We start from the raw sequence: 16,969 nt of genomic DNA on the forward strand, positions 1-16,969 counted from the left end.
TAGCTCCAGCTGGACCGTGAAGGCGACACCCGCGTCGCCTCAGTATATATTCGCCTTGTGTCCTTCATTGACCTAATCTTAATATGCCCATAACCACGAGAATCATCCTTGTACATGTAGACGTACATTTTATTTGCCTTTGACAACAACCACCTTTCGAAGGTCAATGATCGACGTGGGACCTAGGTATCCATTCGTCAACTCCAATGATCAAGGTCTATCAGACAGTGTCAAATGCTTGCAACTAGCTACTCCACATCGAGCATGAGAGTGATGGAATCAGCTCAGCGTCCCATACTCATGGATGGCGCCGCATGCTTTGACTCGGTCATCTTCAAGAAATAGCCACCTGTAAGGCTCTTCACGGGATTTATTCAAGATCACTAGCAGTAAAATTTGATTACTCTAATAATCTCAAACCTTTGAATCCATATCCGCATCGTGGACATTCACCCATAATGAAGTTTATCTTTGCAGGGAGTCAACCGGATGATGTCATTGTCCATCCAACAAGCAATCCGGAAACAAGCCGGATACTGCAATGAGAACGCACACTTCCCCTTCAAAAGTACATAAGGCAAGCGTTCGCGATGGGCGCAATGATAGACGAGGTATGGATGTCTTGCAAATAAGATTCCTGCTTCAGGTTCTCCTAATTCACTGACTTCCAGCAGCCTCGGACCGCAGTTTAGATCAGAGTCCGAGCGCTAACGGAGATAAATCTTAGATCCGCATACCTCCACGCTGGACCGCGCCCCGGCGGCACAACAACATGCTGAAGATTGAAGACATCACGGACCTAATACTTCCATGGCCCGACCGTAATTACGTAGATTGATTTGGGAGTGATAAGTGCCTCAACCGCTCGGAACTCAATGTCTCCGGACTATTTTAGAGACATTCAACAACACATTTCTTGAACGCATTATCGTCTTTCAGCTGCGCGACCTCGTCTCAACTAGCCAAACATGGCTCACAATCGTATCAAGAACGTTGCCATCGTCGGTGTAGGTCTCTAGGTCCTCAGCCTTATTCGCTCGAACGTTTCCTTACTTGAGGATGATCGATTACACACACATAAAGTCTAACGTTCGGTACCTAGGCGACGGGTCACTGCGGTCAATACATGACGCAAGCCATTCTTGACGCCGGAAAACACACGTTGACGGCTCTGACTCGGGCTGAAAGCGAAGCTCAAATTCCATCTGGAGTGATTCGCAAAGTCATCGATTACAACAAGGCAGAGACCATCACTGAAGCTCTCAGAGGTCAAGATGCCTTGATCATCACCTTGCCAGGCCTTGTCCCCTTTGAGACCGAGGTGGCTCTGATGAAAGGCGCAAACGAGGCAGGCGTCCGCTGGATTTTGAATGACTGGGGTGTGGACAGCGTGAACGAAAAATTAGTTGAAGATGTTTCCGCTTTTGAGAAGAAAGGTGAGTGGGTGATGGAATGGCCGCGGCGGCCATGTAATTGAACCAGTTGGGCATTTGGTTAGCACTAACTGAGATTTTACTGCTACAGTGAATGTACGCAAGGTCTTTCAAGAGCTGGATGACTGCAACTATATCAGCTTATCGACTGGTTTCTGGTATGAATGGAGCTTGTCATCCGCTATGGCATTCGGAATCGACTTACTCAATCACTCTGCTACATTATTTGACGAGGGAGAGACTCGAATCACCGTTTCTACATGGCCCCAGGTACGAATTCCCAAGATGAAACCCTCTGATGGCTCACAGTTTGACAGTCTTCACAGGTCGGTCGGGCAGTCGCAGGTATTCTGAGTCTACCAATCAATGCTGAGGGCTCTGGAAGCTGTTTGGAAGACCTAAAGAACAAAGTCTTATACCTGCGGTCTTTCACCGTCAATCAGCAAGAGATGCTCGAGTCTGCATGTCGAGTGACGGGAACGAAGAGGGAGGATTGGAAGATCACTAGAGAGCCGTCCAGCAAACGGTATGAGGAGAGCAAACGCCAGATGCAGGAAGGGAATTTCGAAGGATTTGTGAAGATGATGTACACCCGAGTTTTCTACCCCGATGGCTGTGGAAATGTCGATCACAAGGGAACGGTGAACAAGCTTCTCGCTCTCCCGGAAGAGGATCTTGATGCGGCCACAATGGCGGCTCTGGAAAGAGCAAAAGCTCAAGCCTGAGCGATGATATCACGGCATGAATGATGATAAGTAGTCAAATTATCGATCGCGAAAACCGAAATCTCGTGTCTTGAATAGGAGGTTCACATGTACATGACTTGCCAACAGAATATATACGGAAAGGCAACGCTCCTTAATCCATTCAAATCACCCGAAACTTGGGAACAAAGTCGCCCATTTCTTCCTATCAAGCCCAGAGCGCCAGCTCAAACGACATTTCAGATTTGATCTCCATGAAAGAACGTCAAGATGACAGATCAAATTTGTCAAGTTAAAGTCCATCTTCAAAGAAGCCGAGTGATTCTTCAATTGCAACAATAGCTGGAAACTGAGCCTCCTCCTCGCCCCTATCTTTGTTTCGTATCTTCTTTCGGTGACAGGTCCATCAGCATTCTCGTCTGGCCAGTCATGCCAATGATTTGAGTACGGCCGATCGACCACTTTACCTAAGGCCTCGGCAACATACTTGTCTTGCAACCAGTGAAGGTTCCACGCTACCTTTTCAACTAGAGCACCAAAGGACATGAGTCCAGATCCTCGACTCTGCATTTTCTGAACCCAAAAGCGTGCCAGAGGCTCGGGATATGACTGTACGCTTAGGTGAGGCTTGTGAAGACTGGTAATTGTCTCTTCCAGCGTCGTGAGCGCCACTGTTGTCATCATCCTGGAAGGCAGGTATGGTTGTCCTTTACGAGCTCACGCAACAGTCTGGGCTTGAGAGCTTGCGCTGACGGTGTCGGGCTAGGTTGGGAGTAGAAAAGCGGACAGGAGTCTCCTAATGATTCGGCAGGCGCCAGAAGCGCGAGGTTGTACTCTGAGTGAGAGAGCGAAGCAGAATAATACTCGCGCCAGACAAAAGGGGGTAAAGGATCAAAGTGAGTATGGCAGAATTTCAAAGTCGGAGAATGAAGGAAATTCACCTTCAAGTACCACATTGCACTGGTAGATACCAGCTATAATCTGTGAGAGGTGTTCTATCTAATTGAGCTCCTCAGTAGCGCCCAATCTCGCAACGCGCTAGTTCTTACTGTTTCATTTGGTAACAGGAGAGTGGAATGATTTTCAACGCGTCGTCTGGGGATGAGAATTGATAGCATGGATGCTACTAGTCCCGAGCGTTGTTGCTCTTTGGTTTGAGGGGATTTTGGGAGAGCGGAAGTTTGAGGTCGAAAGGAAATTTGTGTGTTCTGAACCCTCATTCTCCTTTCGATCTATGCTTGAGCCAGTAGCGAGAACGATTCTTGTAGCAGCGCGACAAATTGTTCGAATGGCATGTGATACTGCTGTCTCACCGCAGTCCATCGCCTCGATAGAATATTTCCTCGCTCGTTAATCTCACCCTCATCCATCTCTCACATCGTGCAGCTGCATCTCCTGTTGTTGTATCCCATCACAAATTTTCGTCCATAATTAAAGCAGACTTGTGTCCCCAATGACCTCGACTTGTCCTTTCTGTTGGTTCAGTTCATGCTTGACACCGACCGATCGTGCCAGAGGAAGGGTTCGGGTCTACTTGGCTCAGATCTGAATATATTGACCTTAACTCAGTACGAAATTCTGTACTGTAAGCAAACCACCAAAGTCTTGGTGTAAGCAGTACTCGAAGTCCTCTCTGCCAAGTGAAATCCCTAGGGTGACCCCTCATGAGGGTCAAAAAATGCAATGGCAAGATAGTGTCGTTAAGGTCCCGTTCGGGGACTAGCTCAGAACAGGCAGTTTTGTCCAGCCATGTGAGGCGCTCTCGCTCTTCGACATTCTATGGAACGTTTTATTTTACCCAGAGACCATGTTACTAGGTTTCTTGAATCTATCGTAACCCGCAGTTTGCATGGCATTGGCAACGGTCGTCTAAAGCAGCGACAGAGAGATCATTCACAAGTGAGTAGGTGTTCCAGCATGGATCCCCCAGACTGGCGAGCAATGTTCGGATAGGCCTATCTACGTCAAATTTTATCAGACAAGATTCTTGGGCAGCAAATTGCCCAGGCTCCTCACTTGCCGTTTACGTTGACACTCGGACCGGAAGAAAAGGTGGGAAGTGAGCAGTGGTGTTTGAACACCATGATGCGCCATTGATTACTAGTACACATCACTGAGAAATATCGACTAGTCTTCCAAAAGAGGCGGGACCTTTTCGCATAGGTACTCAACAATCGCATCCGGTCCTCGCTCGACCTGCAGACCTGTGGGAATGGCATGCAACTTGATACCCGGCACGATTGATCGAGCAATCTCATGGATCCGCTTAGCCTCTTCATCGGTCCACATGGATGCACTGAACTGGTGAGGTTGTTAGTATCAAGTTCATTCGAGCCGGAAAGCCCGGCCATGGGCACCGGAGGGCCGAGTGACTCGGATAATCCGAGAAGCGTGGGTGCCAAGACTCACAAGCACCTCGGGCTGATGTTGCTTGACCTTGGTCTCCACCTCGTCGATGGCTGACAAAAAAATTTAGCTTTGTTGAACAGATCCAGGAGTTGAAGAAGCAAAGTGCATCACAATTTGGGGGGGGGGGCTCACATTCGCAGTTGTCCACGTGGATGATTGTATATCGGTCTTTGAGATTCTCTGCGACGCGCCCGATCAAGCGCTTGGCCCGCTCGGGTGCCGTATTGACAGTGACTAGATGGAAGGGACCTTTGGGAGACGCCATTGTGAGTGGAAAAGAGAGCAAAAAGTAAATGTTGCAAAGGAAGTGTGTTGAAGTCTCATGTGGCGAGACGGAGGCTATTTGATTGTCGCAAAGTCAAGCGCATCAACTGACAACAATGCTGGACACGGGTCCTCCGAACCGCTTGAAGAGCCTCTCCACAAGTGTTCCACCGGTTGTCCACGTCGGAACCATCCACCTTTTCTATTTTTGAGGTCATATTTGTGGGAGCTGGCCCCGCACAGTCTCGGCTTTTCTCACACTGCGATGAACGGCTCAAGTACCGAGCTCCGACAGCGGCATGCCTCCGTCGTGGGGTATCGTGGGGGGTAACTAGAAATACTCTTCCATATCACCACCGGATATCTTCGCCCAAGTCAAGTGAGCCCAATTGATTCTGAAACATATAACCAGAATGTCTACGATCGCTTCAACATTCTCGCGTACGTTTGACCTTCGAAATTTTGCAATGTGGCATCATTAATGGAGCTAATGATTGCTCTCAGGTTTGGTGCGATTCGTGCCCAAGTCCAACCCATCGAAGATCTTGATCGGCGAGCCTGTAGATGCTGCACTGGACGTCGGACGGGCTGTCTATCAGGGCAAAGAGGTGTTTGTTCGCCCATTCTCGGGCTCATCAGTGCTCGAGCCCGGACAAGCCACGGGCACGACTGAGACCATCGAACGGATTCTTTCCCCTTTGTCACAAAAAGAAGTCGGATCCATTCGATGTGTTGGTCTGAATGTGAGTGATATTTACACTCTCGTCCCTACGTTTTGACACTAAAGCGTCAGAGACACCACTCTAACACATGGACATAGTATGTCTCTCACGCCAAAGAAATGTCACTTGACATTCCAACGGTGCCCACACTTTTCATCAAACCATCGACATCACTAGCCGACCCATTTCCTGCCCCAACAGTACTGCCAAAGATCACCCAACAAGATGGTACGGGTGACTACGAGTCAGAAATGGTCATTGTTATTGGCAGAGATGCCAAAGATGTGCCTGAATCCGAGGCGCTCGACTATGTTCTGGGCTACACAGCGGCAAATGACGTGTCCAGCCGTACGAGTCAGATGAACCAAAGCCAGTGGTGCTTTTCGAAGGGCTTCGATGGCTCCTGTCCCATCGGTGAGATCTTCGTGACTGAATGCGATACGCTGCACTTGACTAACCTCGGTACTCTCAGGCCCGACTTTGGTGTCTGCTGCTCTGATGCCAGATGCTACCAAATTTCATATTCGCGGTCTGAAAAGCGGCCGTGTCATGCAAGACTGCCCTTTAACGTATGTTTGGTCGAATTGCTCATCCAATTTATCCTGTCATTGTTGACTGTGTCTTCATCTGCAATATTGCGTATACTGACAAATGATCCCGCCTTTTTATAGTGATCTAATCTTCAATGTTCCCCAGCTCGTCAGCTTCCTATCTCAGGGGACTACGTTGCCGGCGGGTACGATCATCCTCACTGGAACCCCGCCCGGCGTCGGAGCTGCAAAGAGTCCAAAAGAGTTCATCAAAGCCGGTGATGAATTTGCCGTTGAGCTGCTTCCCCACGTTGGCACTCTGATCAACAAGATTGAGCATCAATGAAGTTGATCGTGGAACACTCGGTATCTTGTGGGCTATAAGTCCAACTCGGCTAGTGTGTCCAAGGCATTCATCTCTTTCTTGCTGTGTTAGTAGTAATAGGTGGCTACTTGGCCCTCGTGTGTACAAGGCGCACTGTATCTCCATGGGTGCTTATTATCAGATGGCAAATTATAGCGGGCGGAAGAGCCCTGAGCCATGCACGTTCTGTCTATGATTTCGAATCCATCCGAAAAGGGTTTTCCGACATGACAATTTAGCGTAGATGACAATTATTCTTTGAGCTGATAAGATCAGCAACTCCACTCAATACCCTCGAATAATCCTAGAACCTGACTACCTTGAGTCCGTACCCGCAGATTCACATCTATAGTATTAAAAAGGCTGGAAATAAAAACCCCAGTGGGCCCCTGATCACATTTCACAAATTACTGAATGTGGGAGGACAGGAGCAAAAGCGGAAGGGATAAGATCTTACCCGCATTCGGAGCAGACTTTTGCCGATCCATTGATTTTGGAACAGAGGGACTACATCCAAACATCTTACAACAGATGAAAGAGATACAGGGATTTGTCAAGATACTATCAGAATGCTATAGTCTAGTGACTCTGCAGGTATCACACGCCACGGGGAGAGGTGAATACTTGATGAGCATTCCACTAACGAACAGCTGCCATGTACATTAACGCCTATTAAAGGCCATACCATGATATAGCTCAATGGATGCTCTGTCATACAGGAGTGGTAGGGCTTATCTATAGCAACAAAGAGACAGCTCAACCTTGGGCTTTGAATGAAAACAAGTCGTCTGTGCTTAGAGCCACCAGTTCTAACGCTTCTACCCCACAAAAGCCTCCCCACATTCTTCTCTCCTCAACTCTTTTCTCATCTGATCGAGAGCAAGCAATATATCGTACGGCGAGATTCACGTTATGATCGAGTCAGTCTCGTCGCCTGATTCCGTTATAGGAGTCAGAAAGAAAGCGTGTCGTGTCTGTCACAAGCGATTCTCAAAAGCTGAACATCTCCGAGTAAGCCTTACGTCCGTTGAGGGACCGATTTGTGAGGAAGACTTCATTGATTGAGAGCAGTATCTGGATCAAGCAATGAACTTTACTGACTATTCTATGCTGTACTAGAGACATGAGAGGTGCCGTGAGTACTCTAAAATGCTTTTTATGTACTCCGACGTTGAAATTATGGGGGCCTCCTCATCATTATCTCAACTGCTGAGAAGAAAAAAAACTAGGCCGGTTTCAGTCCTGGCACACAAATTCCGAGGCTAACAACGTCTACTCAATATATTCAATAGATACTGGCTCAAAGCCCTTCGCGTGTGGAGATTGCGGACGAGCGTTCGCAAGACAGGACGCTCTAACCCGCCATGAAAAGCTACACAGGCGTAATGGACACGCAAACCATGATCCCTCGACGTCCTCGTTACCAACTCCTTCCGCGTCACTGGACTTGAAATCTTCATGTTACGCCAATGCATCGACCTCTTCCGACCGGATAGCAGCGACATCAAGATCAAGGGACCCAGGCGTCGAGTCTGAAGCTGAGACGCACCAGGATGTGCGCAATGATATATCCGATTTTGACTTTGATCTTATTTGGCCAGATACGGAGAATCTGTTCCAAAGCATTGTGGCCGCTGATGAATTAGACCATTGGAAAATGCTCTCCGGGACATTGCCCTTTCCACTCATCGCACAAGATATCAATGGCGCGAGTCCGGGATTCCCTGTTTCGTTTCACGAGCGAGACTCACCAGTTGGTGCAATCCCGCATGGCGGCGGTCATAGGGCTGTGCAAGATGTCACTGAGCTAGTTGCAAACTCCGTGAGTCAAACTTTCTCACGTACCACTTTGATCACCTCATAGCTGGCCAGGTTGATTCGCTAACTTGAAGCGTCTAGTCTTCGTGTATCACAGCGGCTGTCAAGGCAACGTCAATTACTTCGGTCTTTCTCGACGAGTGCCTACACATGTTCTTTGTGCGATTCGTGCCTACCTTTCCAGTGTTGCACAAGTCAACCTTTGTTTTTCGAGATTGCACTCATCCTCTCCTCCTGAACGCTATCGCGATCGGTTCCCTTTACCTGGGTCCTTCTGACTCTATTGCCAAGGGAGAGACCCTATGGCGGCTGGCTCATACAGCTGTTGCAACTTCTTGGCAATCCCTCATCACTCACATTGGCCCTTACGACCCATGCCAGGGCGTCCAATTGGTGCTCGCTGCATTACTGGGCCAGGTCTACGGGGCACTATCAAAGAACCGTGCCATCAGAACCACCAGCCAGATACTCCGACCTCTTGGGTTTTTCTGGGCACGCCATTGTGGTATGTATGATTGCAAAAGATACTCATCGATAGATCTGCCACAGCCGGAAGCCTCACCAGAGGAGAAAGAGGTACAATGGCGCACGTGGGCAGCTTGTGAGATTCAACAACGTGCCTTGCTGGCCCATTATGTTCTCGATGGACTTTTGGCACAGATGACCGGGAACGAGTCGTCTGCCCGTCACGTATTCAATCCCCTGAGACTTCCAAGCAGCGAAGCGGCCTTTGACGCAAATACTGCTGACGAGTGGGTGGCCCATATGCGCCTCCAAGGTCAAGAACACTCCTCCTTCCAAGACGTCTTTCGCTTGCTGTTCTCACAGGGCGGCAATTCAAGGCCACTCGACTTTCCATTCTCATCGTTCGCACTTCGCGTAATTCTTGAGGGTCTCCAATCCCTGGTTCCCGAGGGAAATGAGCACGGTGGCGTGTTCGGTATTCCCACTCGATCAGATGTACGCCGCGCACTGGTCCGGGTCCATGAGACCATCTCAATGTGCATTCAATTTTCCGCAGCCGAGAGACTCGAGATACTTCTCAGATGGCATACAGTCTGTCTTGACACCATGATCAATTCTACAACCTTGTCCCGCAACATCTGCGATCAGTGGAAGGTTCCCCAGCATGTCTGGGGAAGCTGCCTAAGCGTCGATTTTCCCTTTGATCTGTCAAGTTGGGCTCGTACCGAGGACGCTCGTCGGGCGGTTCTCCACGCCGTGGCCATCCAAGATATCGTTGAACAACTTCCAAGGGGAAGAGCTCACGTTATCCATATGCCTAGCTCCTTGTTTGCAGCAGCGACTATCTACATGGCCTTTTCGCTAGCTGGTATGGCCACGCTGAATCTTCCTCGTACGGTCGTATGGCAAGATTCTCTTGTCACTCGTGCAGAACTCAATCTTGACCGTGATGACATACCCCGTGTGTCTGGATCTGAGACCCGACGATTTGTGGAGCATGGGCCAGGGATCCCGTCACTCGGATGCAGCCGGCGAAATCTTTTATATGAGTTGAATTCAATGCAGAAGCTGTTCCGCTGTCTCTCTTCACAATGGGGCATCGCACATGACATGGAAAGTGTTGTTGCACATTGGATTCAACTTTGTCACTAGATCTGATTTGGTAGCTGAGAGCTGGATCATGAAGTGACCATGACCCTGATTCTTGCGCAAATGTAATATAGAATGGAATATCAATCCCCATCATTCGAAGACCAATTACTTGAATTCCAAGAGTGTGATCGAAAAATAGATCAATTGCATCAATTGAGTGGCCATTTAGCAGGAGGGCTCGCGCAAAACTAATTGCCTCCTGTTGATGTGGTTGTCCTGAATTTCCCAACTCCAAATGCTGTGACCTTGGTATTGGTCAAGTCGGTGGTTTTGCAAACATGGACTCGGACCTGTCTATACACGCATCTCTGCTTGAGACTGGACGACTCCAATGGCCATAAGAGGTTCGAATGGGCAAGCTCGTCGGATATGATGAGAACATGTCCTTCACGTGATCCAGCCTGACAGCCCACAATTGAACCGACTCACCGCCTCGGCGTCCGCCGGCAGTAATCGCACGTGTTTGCTCCGCTCAGCAGGCGCGGTCCAAGGTCGGTCGTCTTTAAATAGAAGCATGAAAGGATTATGTCCTCCTAAGCTTGGGATCGCGGCTACACACTTCTTCTACAAACGAAGAATGTTCCTCCGCACCATGCTGGAGTCCTCAAAGTGCAGCCTTGACATGCGCTTCATGCTATAGACACATGCTACCCTTTCCATACCATTTCATTGGAGCTAGCGGCTCCAAAGCTCCGAAATAGTCGAACCAATCGCGACCAGGGTTCATGTCACACATTCCCAGACATGTCGGTCTCTTATTCAAGAGACACCGCTTTAGGGCCAGCTGGCACTTCACGCTCGTCGAAACAGCAGCATCACCTTGCAGGCGAGGGGTTTGTTCATTCAACCACAGAAACTGTGCAATCCCCCAGTGGCCGAGGCAAACAGCTCACAGCCAGGGAGAGCGCCGCTCTAGTCGGTCTATGCAACTCTATGTCACCAGAGGGATGTTTCACGGCGAAGACCAAAAAATTCTGGAAAGCCGTATCCGAAGCATTTGAGCAACAAACCGGACGTCTTTACTCCTGGCAATCATGTCGCCGACGAATGATAAAGTGGGAAACCCCAACCGACGGCGCAAGTCAACCAACAGTGCCAGCAACCGGTCTCATTGAGTCTTCAAATGCGGGCTCCCATGCTGAATCGTCTGTAGTGGAGGAAGGTCACTCTGCGGACGAAGATGGATCAGACTCAGACTTGCCGTTCACTCCTAAAGTGAGACGTGACCTCCACACTCATCTGAACCAGGAGAACAGTGTCTTGCGAACGAATGTCGTGGAACTGGTCAATAACGGACTTGAGACATTCGAAACTCAACTTCAGCTGTATGTGGCCGCCATTACCACTGATCCAGATGACCGGCTCAGGATAAATCTGACATATACCCACTTCCGAGACCAAATGAGGGAGGTCGTGAACAAGTATGAGAAAGGACGACGATAGTCCCATGCAGGATCAATCCGCACCATATCAGAAAGAAAAAAGCACAGGCCATCTTAGGGAGAGACCATCCCCTACCAAAGGGCAGCGGAGCTTCGACCCAAATGATATCAAGTTTTCTGTGCAGTAGCTTATGCCTCGCGATTTTCGCACTTTTACCAATCAACACCTCAACCACTACATTCCCGTTCCGGCGCCTGAAAAACGCAAACGCTTTGATTATAAATCAAAAACGACAGCTAAATACATTGCAAAAGAAGTAATTCAGAGCCCTTGCCTTTAGAAAAAAAAATCAAAATAAAGACGAAAGGATAACCAATTGCAATATGCGAATGCTTAAGAAATTCAAGTTTTGACTGAAGAACTGCAATAACTTTCTCTTGGCCACGCAATCGCAATGGAACATGCAAATGCTCGAGAACTGCGAGCTCCAACTGAACAAATACGACAACCCCTCTCTGCTCCTGAACTCAAAGCCAAAATTCGTCTGCCTTAGCAACTCAAGCTTCAAGCGACGGAGTGCAACGGCATACGTCTTGCTCATGCATTCGATAAATCATGCAAATGCCCGAAGAAGCTAGGTCAAAATCGACGAGCCATATCAGCTTCCTGTTTTTGAGCAAAAGCTGTTTCCAGTGATCAAAAATAGCAATGGAAATGTTGCCAGCATATTCGCCTTGAAAAGGTCTGTTCAGAGATCATTGATGGATCTCCAATAGGGACCATGCCAAAAGAAACTGCTATTATCGCCACTGTGGGCATCTGCATCAACCGCGGCATTCGTTGATCTCTTCTTGATAGCCCGGCTGCTACCAGAAATGCCATAATCGGTCCCGCTGACATCATCGCTGTCACCATCGCTGTCACTATCAATATCACTATCGCTGTCACCATCGCTGTTGTTAGCGCTGGCATCGCACATGCTCGCAGTTCCATGTGAATCTGTATCTGTAGTCGCGCTTTCAGTGACAGGCGGAGGCGATTTGTATTTGGAAAACCGGCTTATCGGCGCCATTTCACACTCTCCCTCCTGCTTGGCATTTGGTGTGAACCTGACCTTCTTGCATGGATATGTGCCAAGAAGGAAAATCTCGTCATCGATGTCGGAGTCAGTAACGGACTGAAACTTAATGGCCATCTTTCTCGTGCGGGTTCTCCGAGTAATTCGCTCGTTGTTGACTGTGGGTTCATTGAGCAGCGAGTCATTCTCAGAAGTGTCGCTCTCAAAGTCCAGAGATGCCGTGCTTGGGACATATTCCTCTTTGTCTGAATCAGCTCGCAATTTTTCCCGTCTGCTTTTCGATGGCTTGCCTGATGAGGACAAGCCCTTGGTAGCAGCAGATGCCTTGCGGGTCTTCTTTCGACCGGTTGGTTGCTGCTGGAAAGTACTCTCGCCTCCAGTGGCGCGAAGCTTCTGAGCTTCTCTCCGCCAGGCTCGAAACTTCCATTCCATTGTGTCGTGCTTGGCGCCCCGGCCGTACATTTGAGCCATCGCTCCATAATCGAGCTATGTTTGCAATGGCGTGTCAGCGCAATTAACGGGACCTTCCGTAAAGTCGGGTATGACTGCTTACCCTCAGGGTCGGGTGTGCTGCAAGGATCGAGATGATGACATCCTCAAGATTGTCGATACGCATTTTGTCTGTTACGAAATCGCAATTGCTAACGTAAAGACAGGGGAATGCAGATAAACTCGACGGTCACAGTGAAAGCGATTGTCAATGTGAAGGTCTTGTTACTTTTTCTGAACGTCAAGCTCGTATTGCCTAAGGTGGCGTGGACTTGAAGTAATTGCGAGCAATTCACGAGCAATGAGTGATGAAGACAGACTGTGGGATTATGTCCCCAAGGTGGTGTGAACGTGAGGGTGTTGCGAGCGATTTGCAAGTAACTCGTGATGTAGCCCGCGTTAGAACGTAATATAGACCTAGTTAGAACGTGAGGGGTCAACGCGCGCGATTTGCAGCGATTTGCGAGTAACTCGTGATGTAGATCGAGTGGGAACGTGAGAGGTCAACGCGAGCGATTTGCGGCGATTCGTCGCAACTAGCAGCGGCTCGCTGCAATTTATGGGCAATTTGCGAGCGTTTAGCAACAGGGACAGAGGGGTGGAGTGTGTAAAGTGGCGAACTATCGCTGACGACTGCTCTCGCGAGTCTGTGGTAAGCCTGTTAGGCCCTGTCGTGTCCTGCTGCGTGCTACAGCGCTCTTTTGTGTGCTGCTGTGACTTTTTGACAAACTCGATAGTGTGAAGTGTCAGCGCGGTGCCACCGTAGAGGCGTAGTCCGGCTACTCGGTATCGACGAAACGGCGTAGATGTTTCCGGAAAGGTGTGAAACCAAAGGCGTGTTAACCTTGATCAAAGTGTCAGCGTAAAAGGGTACAAACTCAAGTTTGCGTAGACTCGGTCCTGCCTTATAGCGGCCAATGTACTATCATATGTCATCAGGCGCTGTATAAGTGCATCTGGTGGGGAAGGCGAGAGGAGGAGGGAAGAAGTCTGGTGGGCCCGAAGATTTATATACCTGGGCGCTGACGGCAAAAGTATCCCCCAACATAGGCGTTCGTATGCCCGTTTAAACGGCGTCGGCGACGCCGTTGCAATGGTCCTCGTTTCGGCTCAATCCGAGGTAAAAACGCCATTTGGGCGCCGCGCAGGGGGAGTATAAATTTTCTTCATCCGCCATCAACCTTCCTTCCTTTCTACTTCCCCAAAGCAAGTTTATGACAACTTTGGTTTGACAAACTGGCTGCTTTTATATTGACTCAATCTGAGAACTTGGTAAGTTCAACACACATCTGCACGGCAGAATTACCTGAATTAGTGGTTGCGTTCTCCAGTTCCGGAAATCGTTTCTCTCTTTGCACCCTCGCGCCATTATACTATGGAGTCGTGAACTGCATTGTCCATTTGCAATATCCAGCTGTGGCAGCATTGAGTTTTTACAAGTTCGAACTTTTGCAACTTGAGCAACTTGAAATTATTCTTAAATCACAGAACTGGACTGTTCCTTTGCAGCTCCGAATCGTTGTTTTGTCGAGTCGCAAACCCGGTGATTTCTTCACAATAACGAGCTGTTGCAGTGTCGGAATATTGCAATTTTGGGCTTTTCTTTTCTTTGCAAGTTCGAATTATCACATACTCGAGTGGCACGACTGTTTGTTCCATTGCCCCCTCGAGTCACTGACTCAAATCGCAACTGCAATTGATATATTGCGAGTACGCGAGGTTGCAACTTGAATTTCCTTGAGTCATCGCATGCTGGATTTGAGATACGGTTTTGTTTTTTGGTCTCTAGTTGGAGATATTTCAAGCTGTTGCGATCTCGAGTTGTTACAAATTTGGCTTGCTGAATATTCGAGTCGCAGAGCTGGTTGACTTCTTGCACTCTGGAGCTGATGGACGTCCGAGTCAAACCACCAGTTGGGTTGTCGTGCTTTCGTGTCATTGCATGTTCGTGTCAAGAACCTGTTTGGCCGATCTCACTTTCCCCTTCTTGCACATTGAAGCCACACAACTGCTTCGATTTTCATGATATGACGGTGGATCTCCGCTCACTGAAATAACTTCCTCACAGGCAACAGAACCGATCACAAGGTTCAACGCAAGCGCTTGAGGCGTTGCGCATCAGGCGCATCTCACGTTTACATCCCTCCTGCCCAAATTGCCACGGTCAATTAACCTTGAACCTCATATACAAAGAATCCACTACAAAGATGCATTGGACAGCCGCCGCCGATCAGATTGTAAGAGCTCAATTTGTCTCGCTTCAGGATATCCTAATACCAGCTAACGTCCTTGCCATTGAACAGCTCCTTATCAAGCTTCTCGAAACCCACCCCATGGTTATCGACAATGCCGCGATCGCCGCAGCATGGCGTAAGTGAACTGTGATATTGGCAATTTAGCACAGCGACAGTCACTCTTTGCTTACAGCAGTGATTTTTCGCTCACATGGGAGTTGTCTCAACTGACAGACAACAGCTGTAGGGTTCCCATATGGGGAGGAAGAGGCCCCAACCGCAAAGGCTATTCAAGATCGCATTTCCAAAATTCGCGTTGCAACCAGAAAGCCTGGTGGCTTTGACTTCAGCAAGCTGGTCGCTCCCGCCCGATCGAGTAAGGACGAAGTCACTAAGATTGTTGCTCATCCACGAACGCGCAAGCAAACCCTCAGTGCTGCGGACCACAAGGTGAAAGTCGAGGATACCGGCGACGACTTCCTCTTCCGACCTCATAAAACAATGACGACCGACCAGCTGAGAATGAAGCTTGAGGATACTGGCGATAATATTCTGAGTCAACTTCCAGAGGAGGTCTCGGTCGAGGCCAAGGACATCTCCAGGTCCATGAAGTCTTTGGGGAACGACCAGACTGACGACGAGGGCGGCCTTTAAATGATTCCGATGCGCGCCAGCAACGGGTTGTGGGAGAGGGGGACTTGACCATATTGGTGCAAGTGTTTCTTCAACGCAGATATGAATTGCTCGGCAGTTGCTTCGGTTTATTCTTCAATGCTCTGCTGTGTTCCATCGCCCGAGGTTGGCTCTGAGTGGGCCTTGGGCCGCAATCCATTCTGCTGCTTATTCAGTCTGCTCCCTGCTCATAGTTGCAGTCATTTTGCGCTTTGTCGTGCTAATTTCTCTTGCGTCTATTCGGAAGATGAGGTGTCCCTGTTTTGAGGAAGATGTCATTTAGGGGTCAATCCAGCTTGAGCCTCGATTTTGCTTGGGGGAGGGCATTAGGGTTTGCTAGTGATACATTTGGCTTCAGATTTTCTTTTCCCAAAAAACCAGTCCGCGTTCTTTGGCTTGCTCTCAGGAGCATTTGTGATGTCTTTTCTTTCTTTTTTTTTTTTTTGGTTTCATGGTCTGAGATTGAATGTTGATGAAATTCTAGTTTTGGTTTCTTGAAATTTTGCTTGAAGTTCTGGTCTATGTCGGCGTTGTGGCAGATTTGCATTTTTTTGGTTCTTTTGCTTCATCTTTGAAAAAGTTGCCAGTTAACAAAAAATGCAAGTTCTGAGTTTTTTTTTTAAGCGTGCTCTGAGTTGCCGAGTAAAAAGGAAATTGATTGGGAGTTGCTTTTTCAACGGTTTCCCAGTCATTCAATGTTCGCCATCTCGGCAGCTTTTCAACAGGAGTGGTCATGCTTCCTGTCTCCTGGATATCGGCTTCGCCCAGGAGACGCTGAGGTAGAGGTACTACTTTAGTACTTATAATGGAGTTGATGTGGCATGTAGGTGAGTATGATTGATGTGATATTGTTCACGAGTGTGTGCACTATCGACTTCATATTCAACCGGGGGAACTCATTGACCTGGATTGATACCCCCATATACCCCCATATACCCCCATATACCCCCATATACCCCCATATACCCCCATATGAATAATGATACTCTTATTCGAAAATTCCAAGCCCTATCTGCACAGTAACCATACATCAAGATGTGGTATGAGTCTGAAGACATCAAACCAGTAATGAAGGGAGGCACCTCCGTTTAAATTCAAGTTTGGCTCTTAGAATATCTACATCAATGAGTCATGCTAGGCTAGTGTCCCCATCTGCATGGTAATCGAGGAGAAAATTCCAAGTGCATAAGCCAAATGAGGTCTTTTGGGGTTGTGAGAATACGTTGTGAGATACTTCTCGATTCTGTTCATG

The 16,969-nt window shown here is 48.5% G+C and overlaps 7 protein-coding genes across 7 annotated transcripts; 5 read left to right on the top strand and 2 right to left on the bottom strand.

Annotated features, from left to right (window-relative positions):
• Window positions 1-968: 968 nt before the first annotated feature.
• N7539_002150 (aromatic alcohol reductase) lies at window positions 969-2,158 on the top strand (the record flags this gene model as incomplete). The annotated part of the gene is made up of 4 exons (XM_056931753.1): window positions 969-1,007; window positions 1,103-1,436; window positions 1,525-1,703; window positions 1,760-2,158. The coding sequence occupies 4 exons, from the start codon at window positions 969-971 to the stop codon at window positions 2,156-2,158; spliced, it is 951 nt and encodes a 316-aa protein (XP_056793784.1).
• A 2,106-nt stretch (window positions 2,159-4,264) lies between these two features.
• N7539_002151 (uncharacterized protein) lies at window positions 4,265-4,811 on the bottom strand (the record flags this gene model as incomplete). The annotated part of the gene is made up of 3 exons (XM_056931754.1): window positions 4,265-4,438; window positions 4,547-4,596; window positions 4,679-4,811. 3 exons carry the CDS (start codon window positions 4,809-4,811, stop codon window positions 4,265-4,267), a joined length of 357 nt encoding a protein of 118 aa, XP_056793785.1.
• A 412-nt stretch (window positions 4,812-5,223) lies between these two features.
• Window positions 5,224-6,408, top strand: N7539_002152 (fumarylacetoacetate hydrolase family protein; the record flags this gene model as incomplete). Its single annotated transcript, XM_056931755.1, has 5 exons — window positions 5,224-5,251; window positions 5,315-5,553; window positions 5,631-5,946; window positions 6,005-6,101; window positions 6,204-6,408. 5 exons carry the CDS (start codon window positions 5,224-5,226, stop codon window positions 6,406-6,408), a joined length of 885 nt encoding a protein of 294 aa, XP_056793786.1.
• Window positions 6,409-7,338: 930 nt separating this feature from the next.
• N7539_002153 (uncharacterized protein) lies at window positions 7,339-9,861 on the top strand (the record flags this gene model as incomplete). Its single annotated transcript, XM_056931756.1, has 3 exons — window positions 7,339-7,468; window positions 7,656-8,248; window positions 8,326-9,861. 3 exons carry the CDS (start codon window positions 7,339-7,341, stop codon window positions 9,859-9,861), a joined length of 2,259 nt encoding a protein of 752 aa, XP_056793787.1.
• A 744-nt stretch (window positions 9,862-10,605) lies between these two features.
• On the top strand, window positions 10,606-11,304 carry N7539_002154 (uncharacterized protein; the record flags this gene model as incomplete). Its single annotated transcript, XM_056931757.1, has 1 exon — window positions 10,606-11,304. One exon carries the CDS (start codon window positions 10,606-10,608, stop codon window positions 11,302-11,304), a length of 699 nt encoding a protein of 232 aa, XP_056793788.1.
• Window positions 11,305-11,992: 688 nt separating this feature from the next.
• On the bottom strand, window positions 11,993-12,938 carry N7539_002155 (uncharacterized protein; the record flags this gene model as incomplete). The annotated part of the gene is made up of 2 exons (XM_056931758.1): window positions 11,993-12,795; window positions 12,842-12,938. The coding sequence occupies 2 exons, from the start codon at window positions 12,936-12,938 to the stop codon at window positions 11,993-11,995; spliced, it is 900 nt and encodes a 299-aa protein (XP_056793789.1).
• A 2,080-nt stretch (window positions 12,939-15,018) lies between these two features.
• N7539_002156 (uncharacterized protein) lies at window positions 15,019-15,699 on the top strand (the record flags this gene model as incomplete). Its single annotated transcript, XM_056931759.1, has 2 exons — window positions 15,019-15,181; window positions 15,287-15,699. 2 exons carry the CDS (start codon window positions 15,019-15,021, stop codon window positions 15,697-15,699), a joined length of 576 nt encoding a protein of 191 aa, XP_056793790.1.
• Between the last annotated feature and the right edge of the window lie 1,270 nt (window positions 15,700-16,969).

This window comes from Penicillium diatomitis (assembly GCF_028827545.1).
Source record: "Penicillium diatomitis strain IBT 30728 chromosome Unknown utg000002l_segment0_segment0, whole genome shotgun sequence".
In the NCBI taxonomy this organism is placed as follows: domain Eukaryota; kingdom Fungi; phylum Ascomycota; class Eurotiomycetes; order Eurotiales; family Aspergillaceae; genus Penicillium; species Penicillium diatomitis.